The sequence below is a fragment of the Balaenoptera acutorostrata genome, chromosome 3, assembly GCF_949987535.1.
Source record: "Balaenoptera acutorostrata chromosome 3, mBalAcu1.1, whole genome shotgun sequence".
Classification (NCBI taxonomy): domain Eukaryota; kingdom Metazoa; phylum Chordata; class Mammalia; order Artiodactyla; family Balaenopteridae; genus Balaenoptera; species Balaenoptera acutorostrata.
In genome coordinates this window covers 99608181-99627047 of record NC_080066.1, presented here as the reverse complement: position 1 = coordinate 99627047, position 18867 = coordinate 99608181, and the positions used below count along the sequence as shown (strand labels likewise).

Below are 18867 nucleotides of genomic sequence, written 5' to 3'. Positions count from 1 at the left end.
TACCTGTATGTGAAGACCCGTGGCTTCCCCCAAGGTCAATCTCATCCTAAACAAGAAGTACAAGCAAAGTGGACCCTGAGTTCATCATGGGAAACTATTTGCCGCATTAAGCAATTTCCCTTGTTACATTACATTACATTACATTACAAGACATATCCATACACTTACTTTTGTGTAGATAACATTATGAAAAGAAATCCCATGTCCAAATTCTGACCATATGTATATAATTTAAGACAACATTAAAGAACAAATAAGACAAATCCCATTTTAACTATTGTCTTAAAAATACTATTTAAAATAAGAATCTAAAATTTAAGACCCTACCTATAACCAAAATAATTCTAAGTTTAAGCTGATAGTCCATTGCCTTATTTAAGGCAGCATTGCATACAATAACATTTTAGTAAAAGAAAATAATTTTTATTATCTCTTAAGGATGTAACAGGATTTTTTCAAATGTATCAATATGTTACAAAATAGAGCTGATGAGCACAAAGTTTTGATCGAATTGTTTCCACCTTAAAAAAACTGAAATCTGTGGATTTTGCTTATTGATTCAGAAGTGGACCTAATATTGCTAGACAGCTGAGTAAGTAATCATTTCTGCCTTGAAAAACCAGGGTGACAGACCAGGAACCAAATAATTACAACACAAAATGTGAAAGATGCTAAAATAGAGGTAGAAGTTGCCACTGGGGTGCAGAGAAGAGAACACTGGCTTATGCCCCGGGCAAATCAGGAAGGCTTCCTGGAGGAGATGACACTAGAATTAGATTTTCCTCAGTAAGAATTCCCTAGACAGAAGGAGAGGGACACACTTCCTTTAGATCTCGCTCCATTATTTCCCTTTTCAAGACCTGGCTTTCCAGCAAGCCAAGGGACCTTATTGCTGTATAGAAGGGATATTAAAATGGTTTACTTTCATTTTAACGAGAAACCAGATTTCAGTGAAATCCCATAGTTGTTTTCTTGCTGATCGTTAGAAAGGGAGTGAATAGCTCACGACTACTGAGGGATAAATTTGGTAGATAAAAATGGTTTATATTATTGTCTGCTGTGACATCAAAATATTTTTAAAGGCCAAATTAAAAGCAAATGTCAAATAGGAAGATGAAGAAAAAGTTATTCTCCCACTACCCCACCACCCCCCTTCCCAAATTTAAAACAATAAGAATTTCAAGGAACTTTCTGAGGGTAGAAATAAGAAAGACAGAGAAAAGGGAGAAAAATAACATGGCGTCATTATAGACTATTCTTCCGAAGTAAAGACAAGACAATGAAGGGAAAAAAATAGAACACGTGTATTACAACGTATAGCACCATAAGGCTGTGTTTGATGCTCTGGAGGGCTTCAACAAGTACTGTTCAGCCAAAAATCAATTGAAAAATCAGCATGATAACAGAGCATGAGTTGCCCTATAATAGCCTTAAGACCCCCAAGGCTATGCAAGTCCCTTTCATCTGCCACACTGCACTGACTCCAGGGGATGCTCACTTCCCCTCCCTGAGTACTGTGCCCGGCTGTATTTCTAACCCACTGCCTTACCCTCCCTTAGAAAGGGGAGCTGACAGGTCTGAGGATATTTTAAAGTGGTTCTAAAGAATTTTTTTTCTTTCTGCTTTATTCTTTATCTTTTCTGGACATGTGCACTCAAATTCATCCTATAATATCCACAATTTCCACAATATTAAATGGTCAGGCATAATCTCTGATTAACCTAGTAATGTTCTCATGTTCTGAATGCCTTAACTAACCTACATGAAACTGCCCCTTAATAAAATCAGAGTTCAGGTTTATGCAAACGTGACATGTAAGCAATTCACTGCATTGTTATAAAAATACATATAGAGTTCATTCCAAGATTTCATCTCAATATTTCTTCAATCAATCACTTCCTCACAATGCCTGGTTTGTTCAATTTATATTTCTACTTGGCATTTGGTGCAAACCCCCAAAGATAAGATACATCTGTCCCCTAGTCACAGCTCTTGGCATTTTTACCTTAACTCAATCGTGAAATGATTGGTTGAAAATTACCTTGCTTATCAGCAGGATTTCCTCATAATAAAACATTTTCTTTCCAAACTTTTGAATGTGACATGAGATGTACCAACTCAGGAGTGACATATGAAAGCTTAAGGAGGACGTATAAACACCCTGATCCGTGTAAGGGAAGGAAAAGCTAATTGGAAGTCAGCTTCCCTGTGATTATCAGCTTGTTTATGGGGAGGGAGGATGCCTCTGAATGGCACTGTAAATTCATCCCTGATGATGGCGTTGAAACCAGAGCTCGTTTCCACAAGCTCCCCGAAAGCCCCCCACCCGATCCATTTTGTTTAGTTACAAAGGGTTGTGCACTGTTTTCAGAGAATGACAGTTTCTCATGCTCTGATTTTCTCCAGTTTCAAGAAAAATTAATCAGTTGCACAAGCCAGTTGTCAGATTTCACTTCCCTCATGGCAGAAAGCACACATATTCATTGTCTGCTATAAGAATACATTTTGGTAATTTTTCCCCATGTCAATACGAATATTAGACTGACCCAATTAATATGAAATGCTTCTATGCTGCTGGAACAGACAGTGCTACAGAAAGAGCCATTTGCACAACCTGTTCATGATTACGGGCCATAAGGACACAAAGATGGCACACACATTTGTGGACCATCTGAATTCTTACACGGAAAGGGGAGGGGGAAGGGGAAGCGGCATGACGTTAGCTTGACTGTCGTGGGTCATGTTTTTTAATCCGGAGTATCGGACATGTAACACAGCAACAAGAGCTGATCATTTTGTTTAATCACCTTTTGGATCTTTGCCAGATGGTCTCTATTGAGAGTGCTGCAAACAGAAAGAGATGAACTGCATCTAACACGCCACCAGAGCTTTCCCGTAAATGTCTGAGAACAGATTCCAACAAGAATTTAGTCTCAGAGCAGAAAGGGATACATTTAAAAACTATGTGCATTAACTATACTTTTCCCCATAGAATCCTCACTTGGCATGAATAATTTACCCACTCTTATGCTAATGGGATCATGAAAGTATCCCTCTGTCTTTAGTGCAGCTATTCTCAGCTTTCAGTAATTACCCCACCCAGTGAAAATAACATGGCTTCTGCATTGAACGGCCGACTAGTACCTGACAATTAGAAAGATCATGGCTGACAGCGGACTGGTCCAGAACTGGACAGAGAACCCTTGTAGCCCAAGGAAGAGTACAGACACAAAGTAACACTGGTCATGGGGGGGAATGAATAGGGATGAAAAGTGGAGGAAAAGGGGGAAAGAAATTTTCCATTGTCAACCTTTCCTTTCTCTGACTTGCTATCAAGATTTTACTTAAGCAAAAATATGTTCTTCTTTACATTATTAAGTGTAAAAGACATTCATGACAAGATTCCTTTTAAAGGAAAAAAAGAGACCACACCTAAGGAAAAGAACTAGAGTTATCTTTAAAGCACATCTGCATTAAGTATTTATCAGAATTTTTAAAAATCTAAATAGTGGAAAATCCTCTGCATTTTGACTTTTGGAGGGAAAAAAAGATTACCAAACCAAAAAAAACAAAAAAGAAAACTCTTTCTCAACCTCTGTCCACAACTCCATGTTAGGTAGTTCACTGTGTAAAAATTATCAGGCTAAAACATCTGGGAAAGAAAGCTATGAAACAGCAGGGAACGTGGCTGGTTTATTGTTTATCTTTTGTTTATGAGGCAGTATTCAAGTTTAATTACTACTCTAAATTAAACTTTAACTGGCATCAGGAGACATCCCTTTACATTACTAAGTTAAAAAAAAAAAATCTAGAAATCCCAACTCTGGGTTTTTCAAGTAAGTTGATACATATAGGAAGAAATTACTCAAAATTAACAGCAATTATAGAAAGCTTTAAGCATTTATGGGCACCATTACATGCTCCTAGAGCATTTATTTATTAGAAGAGTTTAATTTTATTTCTAACGGTTGCTATTCCAAAAAGTCCTAAGAAAATCAACGGAAATTATTTGCATGTTTGCTGATGATTAAAGGATAGTATTCTTTTTTACTTTATTTGGGGAGCCAAAAGAGAATGAAAATGCAACATAAATATTCTATAATACAACAGCTTCTTCTGTGGCAATGTTTGATTCTCAATTACATTCTCAGTGAATCTTCTTATACAATTAGGAGGACAGGAAGGAAGAAAAATGTCACCGTATTTATCATAGCAGTAAGTGACCAGTTTTGGATGAACTTAGTTCTAGGAAAAATAAAAGTTAAAAGCAACTAGCAAAAGATTATGCCAGATGGCATCTGTCATATTGTATTTAGGGTTATTTTAAAGAGATTGCCGCCACTATGAAAACATTCCATTGACAGAGTTTTCCTAGACTGAATAAGAAATCCCAGTAGAACATATTCAGGACCCATATAACTGGGTTTGAGGTTTTTTTCCCCCTCCTTTAAATATAGAACTGGAATATTTTGGTGGGGAAGATACTATTTCATGCATTATATAATAACTCAACGGTGTAATCCTATCTTAGACTCTTGCTCACCTATAAACACACTAAATCTACAGTGGGTATTTTTAGATTTCAACACCATGGTTTCTGAAGAGCTGCGTAATAAATAAATATCTAGCTATGGAATTCTAGTCTCGTTGCCTGGATGATAGAAAGAGACATCAACAGAGAAGTTTGGTAGGTGGCAGAGTTGAGGGGAACTATGCTGGCTTGTACAGCCCTGTGTCCTGAAAGATGAGAGACGTATAGATGCTTGAATGCTAATGGATTTAGGTTAAACTGGGTCTGGCAACAGCATGGTTAACGTGCGTGTGGTGTGCAGTGTGAGCTCAGCAGTTACTGGGCCAACTGTCTCGGTATTTCTGGGAATCCTGCCTATTCACAGTGCAGGGATTGTTCAATTGCTGCAAAATGTACAAAATGAATTTTACAAAAATGAATTGTAAGGAAGGCCCCATTACAACAATTTTACAGCAAAGATGTCAACATCAATTTTTCTTTCATGCCTAGCTAATGATTAAAACAGCATATTCCATTTGCCTAAGACAATTTATTTCATATTGGCAACATCAAAATATTGAAATACAAAGTTATCTTTACTCTACCCTTTTTATTCACTGCTGCTGAACCCACACCATTGTTCAAACCCGGAAAAAATAAAACAAACTTGGCACGAAATACTTAAAACAAAGGCTCATCAATATCCTCCAATTTGTCAACATCTCAATTACAGCACTGGAAAAAATGTAAATTTCATGTGCTCTAAACACTGAGAGGTCTATTCTCTTGCCAATTCACATGCGTAACTCCCATCAGCGTTAATGGGAGTTACACAAACCCATCAATAATAATAATACTTTGTACATATATTGTGCCTTTCATCTAAGGCTCTCGAAGTGCTCTGTGAACAAGGGGGCTGCTTCCTAGTCTTTACTCTGGCAAAACCCACAATGAAATACAAAGCAGCTTTTGACTCATCAGGTACAGAATTAGGGACCCCAAGCCTTATTATCAAGCCCAATTTTACTGATGGGAAGCCAGACACAAAGAGGGCCAGTTACTTCCCCAGAGTCCCAGTCTGCACCCTAATTTTATCCCTGAAAAACCAGATTTTTTTCTTCATTTTCATGTGACTAACAAGATAAACTCCCTTCCTTTAGCTGCTTTTAGCCAAAGAAATCAGAGTGAATTAGTCTGGTTCCTATTTATGTAGTTTACTGCTAGGCATGTGCTGTGTGGAAAAGATAGTAAGGTCAGGTTTCACATTTTATCAAGTTTGTTCCTTAGAATATTTTTAAGATTTGACTTTTCCCCCTCCTTTTGGTTTGCTGCACAAACACGGAGAAGGAAAAGATGACCTTTCACCTGTGTAACTGTAGCTCTTTCCCTATCAAGTCATAAAATAATGAGATATTTTTAAGTTCCAAAGTAAAGATGTGTGTGACTCATTTTAGTAGAAATATTCCCCAAATTATAAAGCAACATAAATGCATATATTGTTTTACAGCATATGGCTATTAAAGTTTAATTTAAAATGTGTATGAAAACATTGTCTTTAGTACAATTCATCCCTATTTTTTCTGTTTATCATAATTTGTTGTGAAACTGAATCATTTTACAGTTTTCCATATGCCTGTTGTGCTAATAAATTCTGAATAAGCAAGAAAACTCTTTTCTAAACTAAAATGCTTGGTTTCCAATGAGACACTTTAATATGTTTAATACGAAGAACATAAATTTCCTTTGTAGGTTTCCCATTATACATCAACCCTAAGATTTAACCTAGGATAAGCATATGTGATTTCAGTCAATATCTCTGTTGACTTTGCCCTGAAGCAGATAATTAATCTTTCCCACAGAAAGCTACTCTGGACAATTTGGTGGGACAAAATACCTTGAAAACATATATAGAATACCCTTCAACATGTGTTTTGGAGTCACTGATGTGGTCAGCCAGGTAGGAAATTCTCCATGCCAAGAGAGTCTCCATTTTCTAGGAATCATAACTTTTTTTGTCCCTCACACTTTAATACAGTAAAACGACTGACTTCCTCGTACTCAAACACATAAGCTACCATGTCCATTCTTTAATCCCACGGAGATATGATTAAAGGAACAAAATCCTACAGGGATCAAATCCTTCAACGTGGCATCAGTGGGTGCAGCTACCCACAACACAGAGGTTTGTGCGTTATGGTTTTTACCCAATGTATCGGACTCAGAGTTTTTCTCTTTCCAGACCAAAAACAAAAGCAAAAATAATAAGCCAGCAAAACTAACCAAAAATGATAAAACTCTATGCCTTGGCCGTGGCCGCAGCTGTCCTGTGCTCCAAACCTCAGGGTCGTCCTTCTCTGCCTTCCCTTCTCTCTGGTCCTCTCCTGCTACCTTGCTGGCCATAACTCAACCAAGCCAACTGAACCAGTCAGTTTTAAATTTCAGTTGGGACCTTGGTGACCTGTTAATGAATCTACAGAGAGAAGAAAAACTCACAGTGTCGAGTTATGCCTGGTGTTGCTAGCTGACTTTGAGTCAGAAATGCTTGAAGCGTTAACGTAATTGCAAGAATGTGAAAAATGAAGCGTCAGGCTCCTGAGCAAAGTGAAAGGTCAAAGCGAGCCTCACACACAACAGTCTTTGGAAGATAGCCTCATTAGACCATTAAGCCTGCTTCTCCTTTCCGCCTCTCTCATACCATGTTTAGGGTAATTTGCTTTTATTAATAAATACATTCCCTCCTTTGTGGCACAGTAATTTGGGGTGGAGAGGAAGGGCGGAGTCTTAGAAAGCTTTTCAGATTTAACCACACCAAGAAGTGCTTCTCCATGGCATGGAAACACAAGGAAGCCACTGCGTTGCAGATCTACTGAATGTATATACATTTCATCTTCAAAATGCCTTATAGTTTAGTTTTCTTACATACAATCTAAGTGGTCTAATAAAAACAGTATAGAAAGCCTAAACAGATACAGTTCACAAGTTCTTCCACAATTTACCATCTGATAGTATTCATTTCTGTGTTAGTTGCAACTTGCTTAAACCTAGATTCTAAGTTGGACCCATTCATAAGTTAATGGCATCCTAGAAGGGACACTTTTCTAGACTCTTCTAGAATACTAGGAATCCAAAATCCATGGCCAGGAACTTGGAGGAGTAAAGGCACTCGCCCTGCATCAACCACCCTTTTCTAAATGGCATGTATGACTACAGCTCAAGCTGTTAAACTGTCCTCCACTTGGAAGACTGTCTAATGCTTAAATATTGTGGCCATAAACACAGTCATAATAGAGATGAAATAGACCTAGGAGATCAGACACCATCTAATGTAAAATATTAAAAAGTAAAATCTATACACTTTCCTGGCCCACATTCAATAATGCATCTTCTTTCAAATTATTATTTTAGCCACAGAAGAGTCATCCCTACCAACATATAATTGTTCTCTGTGTGACAGGTGAGTCTTAAATGGTAAAATTTATTCTAAATTACTCTAGGCTTCCTTGTCACCTGTAGTTGACGTTCCCCTTGCCTTCTGATTATTCTAATTTTTAGGATTTGTGACAAAAGTCACCACGTCAGCTGAATGGAAATGGGGACAAATAATCTAAGAATTTCAAAATCCACCTTCCCAAAATACAATTCCATATAAAATTCACACAGTACTTTGGAGCTAATAAGAACAGATTTTTGCATCATGTGTCCTTTAGAGGCAACATTGCCTGATTATAGAAAACCCTTATAGTTGATGTTACGAATAAAATATCCCATTTATAGTATAATTCAAACTACTGCATCATAGCAGCAAAGTAGATCTGTCATCCTATTTCCTTACACACAGAAGTAAAGTGCAGATAACCAAATTTGTAAAAGAATTGGCAGAACTAATCGATTGTTATCGTAATGCCTGCTTAAAGATTAGACATCTCACTTTGGCCTTTTTTTTTTTTTTCTTGTAAGTAATGTAAGTTAAGGAAAGGAAATACTGTCTCCCTGAATAGCAGCTGATTACACTCCCTAACCTGCCACTCTCCTGTTTACAGGGAGGCAGATGTACCAATATCATAAAATACTGAAGTTATTTTAGTCATGCCCACTTTGCACAGGGAGAATGCTTGACCTTTTACCTTGCTCACTGCTGTTGTCTCCACTCTGGGATGCATGGCCCCCACTGGAGGGCCCTGGGGTGCCTGCTGAGTGGGTGGAAGTTGCATCATCGTGGTCTCGCCAAGATGCAGGATTCTGATGTCAGGAGGCCAAGGAATTTTTCCACAGTTACCATTTCAGCCATAAATGAGGAATCAAGAGGAAAGGTGCAGAGAGAGACAAAAAATATGTACATATTAGTATTTGGGGAATTAGGCACATATAGATGCCATGTTACAGTATGTTGTCTTTTCAGCAATAGGTACCAAAAGAAAGAAAAGATGCTCTAAAATCATGATGAAGTGATGGTTACATCAGTGTACACATTTGCTAAAACCAACTAAAATAGATGCTTAAAACAGATTCATTTTATTATATACAAATTATACCTCAATAAAGTGAATTTTTAAAGTTAGGGGAAAAAAAAACCTCCTTAAAAATCTAAAAGCCTGCTATCTTAATTAGGGCACGCTCTTCCAAGAAATAGGTCCCAGTGCTCTTGGATACCAAATACTTCAGAACATTAACATCTACAAAACTCTATGACTCCCTTAAAAAATTCACAGACTACTTCCAAAAAAAAAAAAAAAAAAAAAAAAATTCACAGACTGTAGAATGTATGGGACAGCCCTTCACATCAAATACACTGCCCTAAAACAGCCTGAACTAACTCTCAAAATCATCGTCAACTTATTATACAACCAACAGAGACAATAATATTAATCACTGCATCAATACCTTCTGCTTTAATTTGCACAAACAACAATCAGAAAATGAAACAACTATGAACTGTTACCCATCTAATAAGATGGATAAGACTTCCTTTTGAGCTGCATGGAAGGTTTAAAGTCACAGAGCAGTGCTTTTTCCTGGAAGAACTGCTTGTTTTAAAGGACACATAAGGTAAGCCGAGAGTTATAGCTCACGCTACTTTGCTGAGTGTATTCTTCTCCTGTTCCTCCTCCCCTTTCCTGATCATTCCCAATACCCTGCTGTTGCTTAAAGGAAAACAGGAATTCTAATGTACAGGAAGGACTTTATCAGCACCACATGAAGGCAGGCAAGAGATGGAATTTCCTCTGGCAGAAATGGAGAGTAGGAACAGCACATGAAACAGACCAGCCTTAAGGACAGAGCTGTACACTTGTCACCTGTATGCAATGACTTTAACTAAGCACACAGAGCTACTAGCAAGCAAATTTCTTCCGGGGTGCAGGGCAATACTTTGGGGGCAAAATAATCTAAAAAGCCCCATCAATCTCTCAAAGTACACTATTTCTTCTTCCTAGAATTGGTGACTAAGGACTCAGACTCACATGCCTGTAGGCAACATTTTGACCATCTGAAAACAACCCTGCCGTGTTGTCATTATATATAGTTTATCCAGAAAAAAATCAATCTATCATTTTTCTCCACCTCAACCCTATAATGTACAAATAGAACATAAAACTTCACCAAAATAAAATCAAGAAACCAAGGTGAGACAAAATAGGGAGCGAGTCTCATTCGGAAGAAGAAGAACAACAAAAAACATGTTTGCCTCTACAGATCTGCTACAAACCACTGTAAATTAATATTTAGCATTTTTGATAGATGGTGAAATGACCCAAAGCTCTAGAGATTAATAACACCTCTATCAAATAACGCTGCTGACACTGCTATCATGCAAGCCATTGATTCAGAGGGAAAACCTTAAGCAGAAATTTTGTGATTATGAATATGGCAGAGGTATAGATCTCTAAAGTAAAGATACGTTTTCGAAAGTAGATTAGGGAACAAAGTCGAGCAGAATAAAATGAAAACCAAGGTTCTCTGCTGCCTGTACGAAGACAAAGTCGTGCCTGTGACATCTCTTTTTGTCTAAATTAGAAACCCCTCCAATAGTTTCAAGCTAAAAGCAAACAGAATACAGGGACTCTTCAAGATTTGCAACCTTTTCGCATCAGCTGTTTGCCGATGGTAATCAGATAAAGAGCTAGAAGAAAAGAAAGAAAGAAAGAAGGAAGGAAAGAAAGGAAGGAAGAAGGAAAGGAAGGAAGGAAGAAAGAAACAAAGAATAGCATGGTGTGAGTTTAGTCCTGCAACAACACTGGCTAGAGCCTTCTTTTAGAAAATGCAATTACTGCAACACAGTCACCTAAGATAAACTTTTCAGCGTACACAGCAAGTGATGTAAATTTTATGCACCGCAGGCTTTTTATTAAGCTGGCTGCTATAAAAGCTCCTTACCCCTCATGAAAATTACAATAATTAACCACTAACACCTCAACTATGTTTTAAGGCAAATGTCATCTAGTAGCTATTATATAATCGTTCAAATGAAGGTCCAGCGAGTCTTTCTGTTTGGGAGCTAGAATGATTTTAAGGGATCACTCAGAAGGACTTCCTGCAATGGAAAGCACTGGTCTGTCCCCATCAGTCAAACCTGTACTGAGTTTTAAAGTCAGGCCTCACTAGTTTATAATTCAGTTTATTTCCTTCCCTGGTTTTCTGGAGGAGGTGGTCTCTAAGCCAAAGGGGTGAAAAATAGGCCACGTAACCAAATATTACTTTTAGAGCAGCCGGTTCCTCCAAACGAGTTGGGTCTTGGGCTTTCAGCCCAGTCCTGAAATTTGCTCAAGTTCACTATCTAACCCACCATGCCCCCGTCTCTTCCGCCTCATCTCCCTCACATCCTCAAAGATGCTGTCCTACAAAAGTGTCACAAGATGTTTATTTCCATAGAGTGTCTCAAGGTTTATGTTCTAGGTTGAGAGACTGACACAAGCTAGTACCAGGATACTCATCTAACTTGAAAGTAGGAAAAACAGCTGAATGCCTCTGAGGTTTCAAGGTTGAAGAGTTACCCCACAGTTTTCTGTACTCAGCTACACCCTGGTGACTTGATCAAAGACACATATTGATAATCTGGCCAATAAAAAACTGCGACCTCCTCCATAAAAAAACTTTAGCAGCAACATGGATAGATACAATATAGTCCTTTACCCATAACACTGGTTTGTTCTCAGACTGAAATATTTGTTTGTATCACAACTCCGTTCTTCTTCTTTTCCCTCCCTAGATAGTTTCCAAGTTTACATCTTTCAAGAATAACTGCCTGGCTTTCTGCCAAATTATATGCAGAAGTTTAGTGAATCTTGAAACCAAAGTGGCATATGAAAGCATGCAAAACACATGACGTACGTAGAAAAATAAAGGGGAATGCTTTCTGTGTGCATGTGTGTGGGTGAGTAGTCAGGTAGACGCATTCCACAATATACGTCCTGTTCTTCAGCCAAAAGTATCATGAAGACATCCGAGGGCAAGAAGGAAACATGTTTCTATTCCCAGAGGCTTTAATAATTAGGAGTCAAATATGGTACTCTTCTTGCTCTTACGTAATTGCGTTAAAGAGCGGTGTTAGCAGGAGGAAAGCAGTGAATACTGAATGGAGCACAATAGAAGGAGATGGAAAATAGATACAAGAAGCTAGGTCTCCAGGGGCAGTATTTTCTATTTGCTGGGTTACAGACTCACAGCTGATAATGCAAGTTGTAATTAATATAAAAGCAGGAGACAAGATGGGGAGAGCTTGTAGTAGCGGGGCCACAGGAGATCACTCCGCTGCTCTCCTCTGTTTCTCATTTACACACAGCTTTCCCTAGAAAACACAATTCTGCCAGTGTTTTCTCCCTTGAAAGTTAAAAAAAATTGATTTAGCACCATCATTGAATTTTGCTAAATCTAGGAAAGAGCATAGAGAGGATAGGCGTCTCTGGGCATAGAAAGCAAATCCGCGCCTCTTTTGTTGAGGTTGCAGATATGGTGGAAATTATAACGTTTTACACCATTAGGGCATTTCTGTGGGGGGGGGGCGGGGCTGCCTATAGGACAATACTTAACAAGTCCCATTGAATTGGCGGGACCGTTGAAATGATTCCACACGGCTCATGGTTCTTCCGTTACAAAAAGACAATGAAGTAAAATGTGTAAGCATTTCTAAATAAATACAAAACCGAATGGGAAAGTAAAATGTATTAAGCTTCTAGGAGTAAAAAAAGAAGCTACACTACACACAAGTTTACCTAAAATAATCTGAAACTCGTCTTAGACCCCAGATGAAAAGGTGATGCAGTGGATGTGGTATAGGAGAAAGAGCCTTAAATTGGAATTAAGACTCAAGGGTGCCACCTCCAACTGTCATGTGACCTCAGGTGATGAACTTCATTTTCCTGGGACTTGTTTCCTTTCTCTCTTTAAAATTAAGAAGTCAGACAAAATAATCCCTAAGGTCACTTCCACTTCTTATTTCTATTATTAAAGAATACTTAAAGCATTTGATTTTCTAGAACCTACACAACTAAAACACGATATATAACACCAAGCCAAAAAAAACCTACGAACTTGTTAAATACTGTAAAGTAATTCAGAATATGTACTTGTAGGTAGAAAGTAAGAATAAACATATATAAACATATTTTAATCAGCAAACGGAGCATGCAAAACTAGTTTGACTCTAGATGTTCACACAATAAAGGCAAGATATGCTTGTAACAGTACACATAATTCATGTAAGTTACAGATTTCCTATGACTTTAAGATGTTTTAACTCCTAATTAACATTGTGCAAAATTTATTTTTAAAAAGAAGAGAAAGACTCCTATCATGAGGTAGTCAAGCCTACAAAAGTTAAAAACGTTAATTGTACAGTTTGAAAAAAATGGTGGAATTTCAACTTTGGTATTCTAAAGTTGACATAAGAACTCAGGAGAACTGTGTGTGCTTTCAGAACATGGACTCACTCTTTAAAAATGTAAATAGAGCCGGGGTCTTTCCCTCATCTCCCTGCTTCCACCCTGTATTAAGCTTTGGGAATTAATATGTGGGCAACTCTCACGGAAGTGGCAGGTACTCTTTGCAAATGATTCCTCCTCCATCTAATGGAGCAACTTTTAGAGAAGACAGAAATTTACTGTTGGTGTGTTATCATGTTATAAAATGCCTCCTATAATTTTGAATTGTGTTGGGATACTGTATAGGATGTTTAGCCTGAAAAAAATGGGAAAATGAATTTTTAATGCATCAACGTTTTAATCTGATAGTGAATGTCTGTGGTTGTCAACTGCACCTTTGTTTAATTTCATCTCATCACTGTTTCTCTGAAAGCAGACTCCAACTGCACAACCTACATGATTTCACTAACAAAATTATTCTCGATGGGAAATTGACAGAAAGGCCATCAACCACCAGAAACTACACAACAGCAACAGAAACCCATGCCCCCAGCCAGGTCTCCTTGAGTTGGTAGATGGAACTCAGAGGTAGAACTTTCCCGGAACAGGTCCCCCGAGACCTTGGATAACACACCGTGAGGTCTGATCTTACACTAGAACGTAAGAAACTACCTGATAAAATAAATCATTCATATTATTAATGTTAGTCAAATCCCAATATTACCCCTTGATATTCTATAGACCAATCACTTAAACCTATCTCTCTCCTCGCTGCCCACTCCCGGCTGATTTTTCAGACACTTGCCTGAATTTTGTCAGAAGCAAGGTTCTAGGGATTCTTCCCTTTGACTTAACCCATTTTTTAAAACTGTACAGACAAATAAATTTGACATATTCAGAGATGCAAAAGAAAACAAGAGAATATTTTCATTTAAAATACAGCTTTCAACGTAGAAATTAAAATAATTTTTCTTTTATTAGTCAGGTTATCAGAGCCATTCAATTTTCAGGCACCTGCCATTAACTGTTAGTAGATACAATTGTATTTTCTTCCCTATACTTAATTCATCCAAAAAATAAATAAATAAAATGTAGTTCCTTATGCACATTAATTATGAATAACAATATTACTGTCTGCACTTCAGGTGAATGGAGCTTAGGTCAGAGAATGTATTTCAAAAACAAATATAGTTCATTTATCTAAACATGATCTAAAGACATGTACTATCTTTATATGTATAAAGATATTACAGTGCAGACAAATAAAATACATCATTTGTCTGCACTAGATCTAAAGACCCGATCTAAAATTACGTAAAGTAGAAAATGTGGATATCGCCTATTATTCAGAAATAGTACAGACTAGGGAAAGCATGATCATGCCACAACAGTTTTCAAGTTGAAACTTTTTTTCAGGAATTGGTTACTTGACATGTTTATTTTAAACATAATAAATTTGAACGTCTGGGAAACTTAACATGAACTGCAGCTGGAAAATAGAGTTCTACTTCCTTTCACCATCATATTTATTCTCCCTAATATCCCAAAGAATACTGTAATAGCTGTTTCCTACCTATAAAAATTACTCTTACGTTATAGTAAGAGTATAAAAGACTTTATAATATTAAAAATATTAGCAAGCATTCTACTTGCTACTATGAATCTACTAAACATGACAAAATAGTAGCCAATGTTGCAAATTTTATTTTCTATTTAATTCCAAACTTCCTTTTATCAGTATGCCCATCATGTAAGTGTCAATAAGAAATGAACAAATTCAGTCTCTTCACTGCATTTAACGTATGGAAGGTAAGACATTAGCGCTGCCTTCTTTTTAATGCATCTATGTTACATCAGATTATTTATATAAAATTATGGAATGTGAAATCAGCATGACAACAGCCTGATTTACTAAGCAATAGTATGTAAAACTCATTCTTAAAAGTCAGCCAAAAATACTTGCTTTCAAGATATTTATATCAATTACTTTTACATATTTCTATTTTTAAAAATTTTAATTAAAAAATCGAAAGCTCTTTTGATACCTAATATTTTGCTCCTGACGCTTCTCTCTCTGCTTTCCACTACGCAGAATCACACACTTGTTCTTTCTTTTCTCTCTTTCACTCTCTCTCTCCCTGCCTGCTCCTTCCTTAAACCACACACACACACACACACACACACACTCACACAAAGTAGCTTGATACCACTTAATAAGGATAGAGGTGTATGTGTTTTGGGGGTGTCAAACAGCTGTCACAAACTGTCACCTCCAGAAGAGAAACCTTGGCACACAACAAATTAAACTACACTTCTTTTTTAGCTGTCATTATTCATAGCCAATAAATTGAAATGCTCTCAGCATTTCATGTGCAAATAAAACCACGAGGAAGCCAGTAGATCAGAATAGTGGGCCAACAGATAAAACAGAGAAAACAACACGCTGTCTTGGTCCTTCTGAAGTGGCTCATCATCACCCCTGCACTAGCGTGCACCAAATGAGATCCGGCCTGGGGCAATGTATTAAATATGCATATCAAAGCAAATGAAAAAGTAAACCTGGAGATTCAAATTGGATATACATTTAACATGCTGAAAATGTCCCACTCTACCACTTTTCAGGTAGTGGGTCTGAGGTCTTTTCACTTTTTTTGTGGCTGGGGGGTTGAAGGAGGAGGGCAAGCTTGCAGAAGAGGCTGAAGCGTAAGAGGATTCACTTTGTAGGGGGAGGCTTGGGAATGAATACATTCCATATACCTATGGTACAGAAGTATCAAAAACGGTAAAAACTCTCCAAGGTTTCCTCTCACCTCCTGCATAAAATTCAAGTCCATGGCAAACTTCGCCATTTCCCACTCGGTTTGCTGGTGGAACAAATTATTGCTTCCTTTCAAAACAAATAGCAGGGGGCTAAAGTAAAAATGTTATAGTGCAGACTCTAGGAAATAAAAGGTTTTAAATTATGATGCCCAATGAGGTGGCAAGACCTCATGGGTTCAAAATAAATCAGTTGTCATATTTACTTGATTGGGGGCTTCAAAGAGAAGCAACAAATGTTTCAGTTGATTCTTTTATTCAAAGATGATGATTGTTACATTATTAAAGCACTCTCTTCCTAGGTACAACTTCTTTCTTGAGTGTAATTTAATATTACAATAGTTCCATAAATTGGCATTGTCTATCAGCCAATACTATAAACAGCCTAGTTTACATTATCTCTTCTATGTAAACATCAGCATGCTCTAGTTCCATACATCCACTTGAAAAAACAATTGCCAAGAAACTGTTTTAGAAAACCAAGTAGTCAAGACCCCTAGAAATGGCACAAGAAAAGCTTTTGGCTGCAGACAACTGTGAACTTCTCATCCTATAAAACCATGTAACTAGATTTCTTCCCATTCCCCCTAATAGTGCAAAATGCATATGAATATAGAAACAGGAAACAATGAAAATAAACCAGTAAATGACAACAACAACACTTTGAACAGAGTGTCATGCCTTGCAGACCACAACCACACATCATATAGCGGCATATCAGCAAATAAACTTTCCATAGCTGCTTGCTGCACCCGTTTGATTTCAGAGAACACACTCAATATACAAAGGAGCTCCCCAACGTTTCCTCCGTCATGACGGGAAAAGACAAGAGGAAAGGTAAGCATGGGAGCTTTCAACATCACAGTATTTATTCTGTCTCAGAACTGGACTTCAGGACTGAGGTTTTCTTTTCTTCTTTCTTTATTTCTTCCTTCCTTTCTTTCTTTTCCCCTTTCTTCCTTTCTTTCTTTCTAACTTTTGTCCTTAGGCTGTATGGTGTTCCATACAGCACAAAGGCTAATAATTAAAATCTGTGACTGTACATTTTCAAAACCTTTGGAGAAGGCGGGGGAGAAACTTATTCTCAAGGCATCTCAACTCTTTCCTCTTAACACCCAGGGTTGGGGGGTGACGGTGGTGATACAAACTGCCTTCAAGCCTCGATGCCCATTTAACTCCACGGAGTGTTAAATTAATATTTCAGGCACCAAGTTAGTAAACTATAGCCTATATCATTTAGGTTGTGAGTTCAATCGACTATAATCTATAGACACCCTCTCCCCCACCCCCAGGCTTGGGTTCCTATAAATAAACTGCTGTTCACACCCACTCTTTAACCTCGCCACTCCTGCCTTTCCTACCAGCTGCAATCTTTCTTCTCTTTGCTTCTTTTTCAAATTTTCAGTCTCACTACATATGCTTTTTTTTTTTTTTTTTGCATCAGACTCACTAGATCGGTTCCAAAATAGGATTAAAAACAGAGAGAATAGAAAGAAATCTCCGTTCCTGGCCTGACACACACAGTCCCTCCTTACTCTACTCTCCGTCCTCATTCACCAACTGCTTGTGTTAAAATTCAACCACTAACCTACGGTTACTCAATCACAATTCCCTTCAGCTTTCTATAATACATTGTTAATATTTGTTTCATCAAGGCTACTGCCTTTTATTATGAAGATGCCTCACGCACTTGGCAATAAGTCCATATACTGACAGTAAGTTTCTATACGGCAAAAGATCAGAAAACTATAATGTGTTCACTCCTTTTATTTCGAATGCAATGCAAGATTGCCAGTAATTCTCAGAATTGTCATCTCTGCAAGAGACTGAGAAATCAGCCCTCACTCCCCAATTCTCTTTTCCTTCAGTCCTCTCTTTCCCCCATCCTGTCCAGCTAGCTTTCTTGCCTCTTTCTCCCTGCTGCAATGATTACAGAGTTGAGAAAGCAGAAAAGGCAGTGGTCACCATATCAAACAGACGACTTGCTAACACTCAAGTCACCAAATCCAGGAAACTTTACACATTAAGAGCACAAATCACTCTATCGACTCCCTGGTTTCTTTTGGTTCTCAACATAAATAAGGAGGGGGTCCAAGAAAGGGGAAATGGAGATGAAAGGTATGGCAGAAGTAGTGAGAAAGGGCGAAAAAGACCCCCAGAGAGACCAGATTATTTAAAAAGAAAACTCAGTCAGTGGAGCTAGAGGTTACAACAAATTTTTCACAAATGCTTTGCCCCGTGGTCTTAAAAGAATGCCAAAGGCTCACAGACTTACATGGTCAGCGAGATTTGTGGAGGAGCCTGAAAGTTCTTCGTGATCTGACTTGGAGCTGCCGTCTCTTTCATCAATGACGAGGTCTATAGGCATTTTCCCCTTCAAACAGCTAATGTACCGGTGGCAGAAGTTATCACACAGTTCGTGGACCTAGAAGGAGGGTCAAGGCGGAGGGTTCAGTTTGTATTGTTGTTGTTGTGGTCATGGTTTTGTTTCATTTTTAAAGGGAAAAAATATCAGGTTGCAAGGTTTGGAAAGAGCAACAGTGCTATGTCTTCCAAACTAACTCTAATTAATGGGTGTAATAGTTGAAGGCGAGGAAACAATAGAGCAATTGTTGTAGCAGATATTATTCTCCAGAGACTTCCCTGAGCAACAAGTTACAATGAAGGGAGAGAAACAGGACTGGA

The 18867-nt window shown here is 37.9% G+C and overlaps 1 protein-coding gene across 5 annotated transcripts in view; it reads right to left on the bottom strand.

Moving 5' to 3' along the window:
• The window catches only part of MEIS2 (Meis homeobox 2), a 201509-nt gene that overhangs the window by 176858 nt on the left and 5784 nt on the right, over nucleotides 1–18867 (bottom strand). For all 5 annotated transcript variants that reach the window (XM_057544120.1, XM_057544122.1, XM_057544121.1 and 2 more), the window contains 2 exons: nucleotides 18458–18607; nucleotides 8635–8749 (listed from right to left, as the gene is read on the bottom strand). In XM_057544120.1, coding sequence (XP_057400103.1) covers nucleotides 8635–8749; nucleotides 18458–18607 — 265 coding nt within the window. The remainder of the gene's footprint in view (nucleotides 1–8634; nucleotides 8750–18457; nucleotides 18608–18867) is intronic.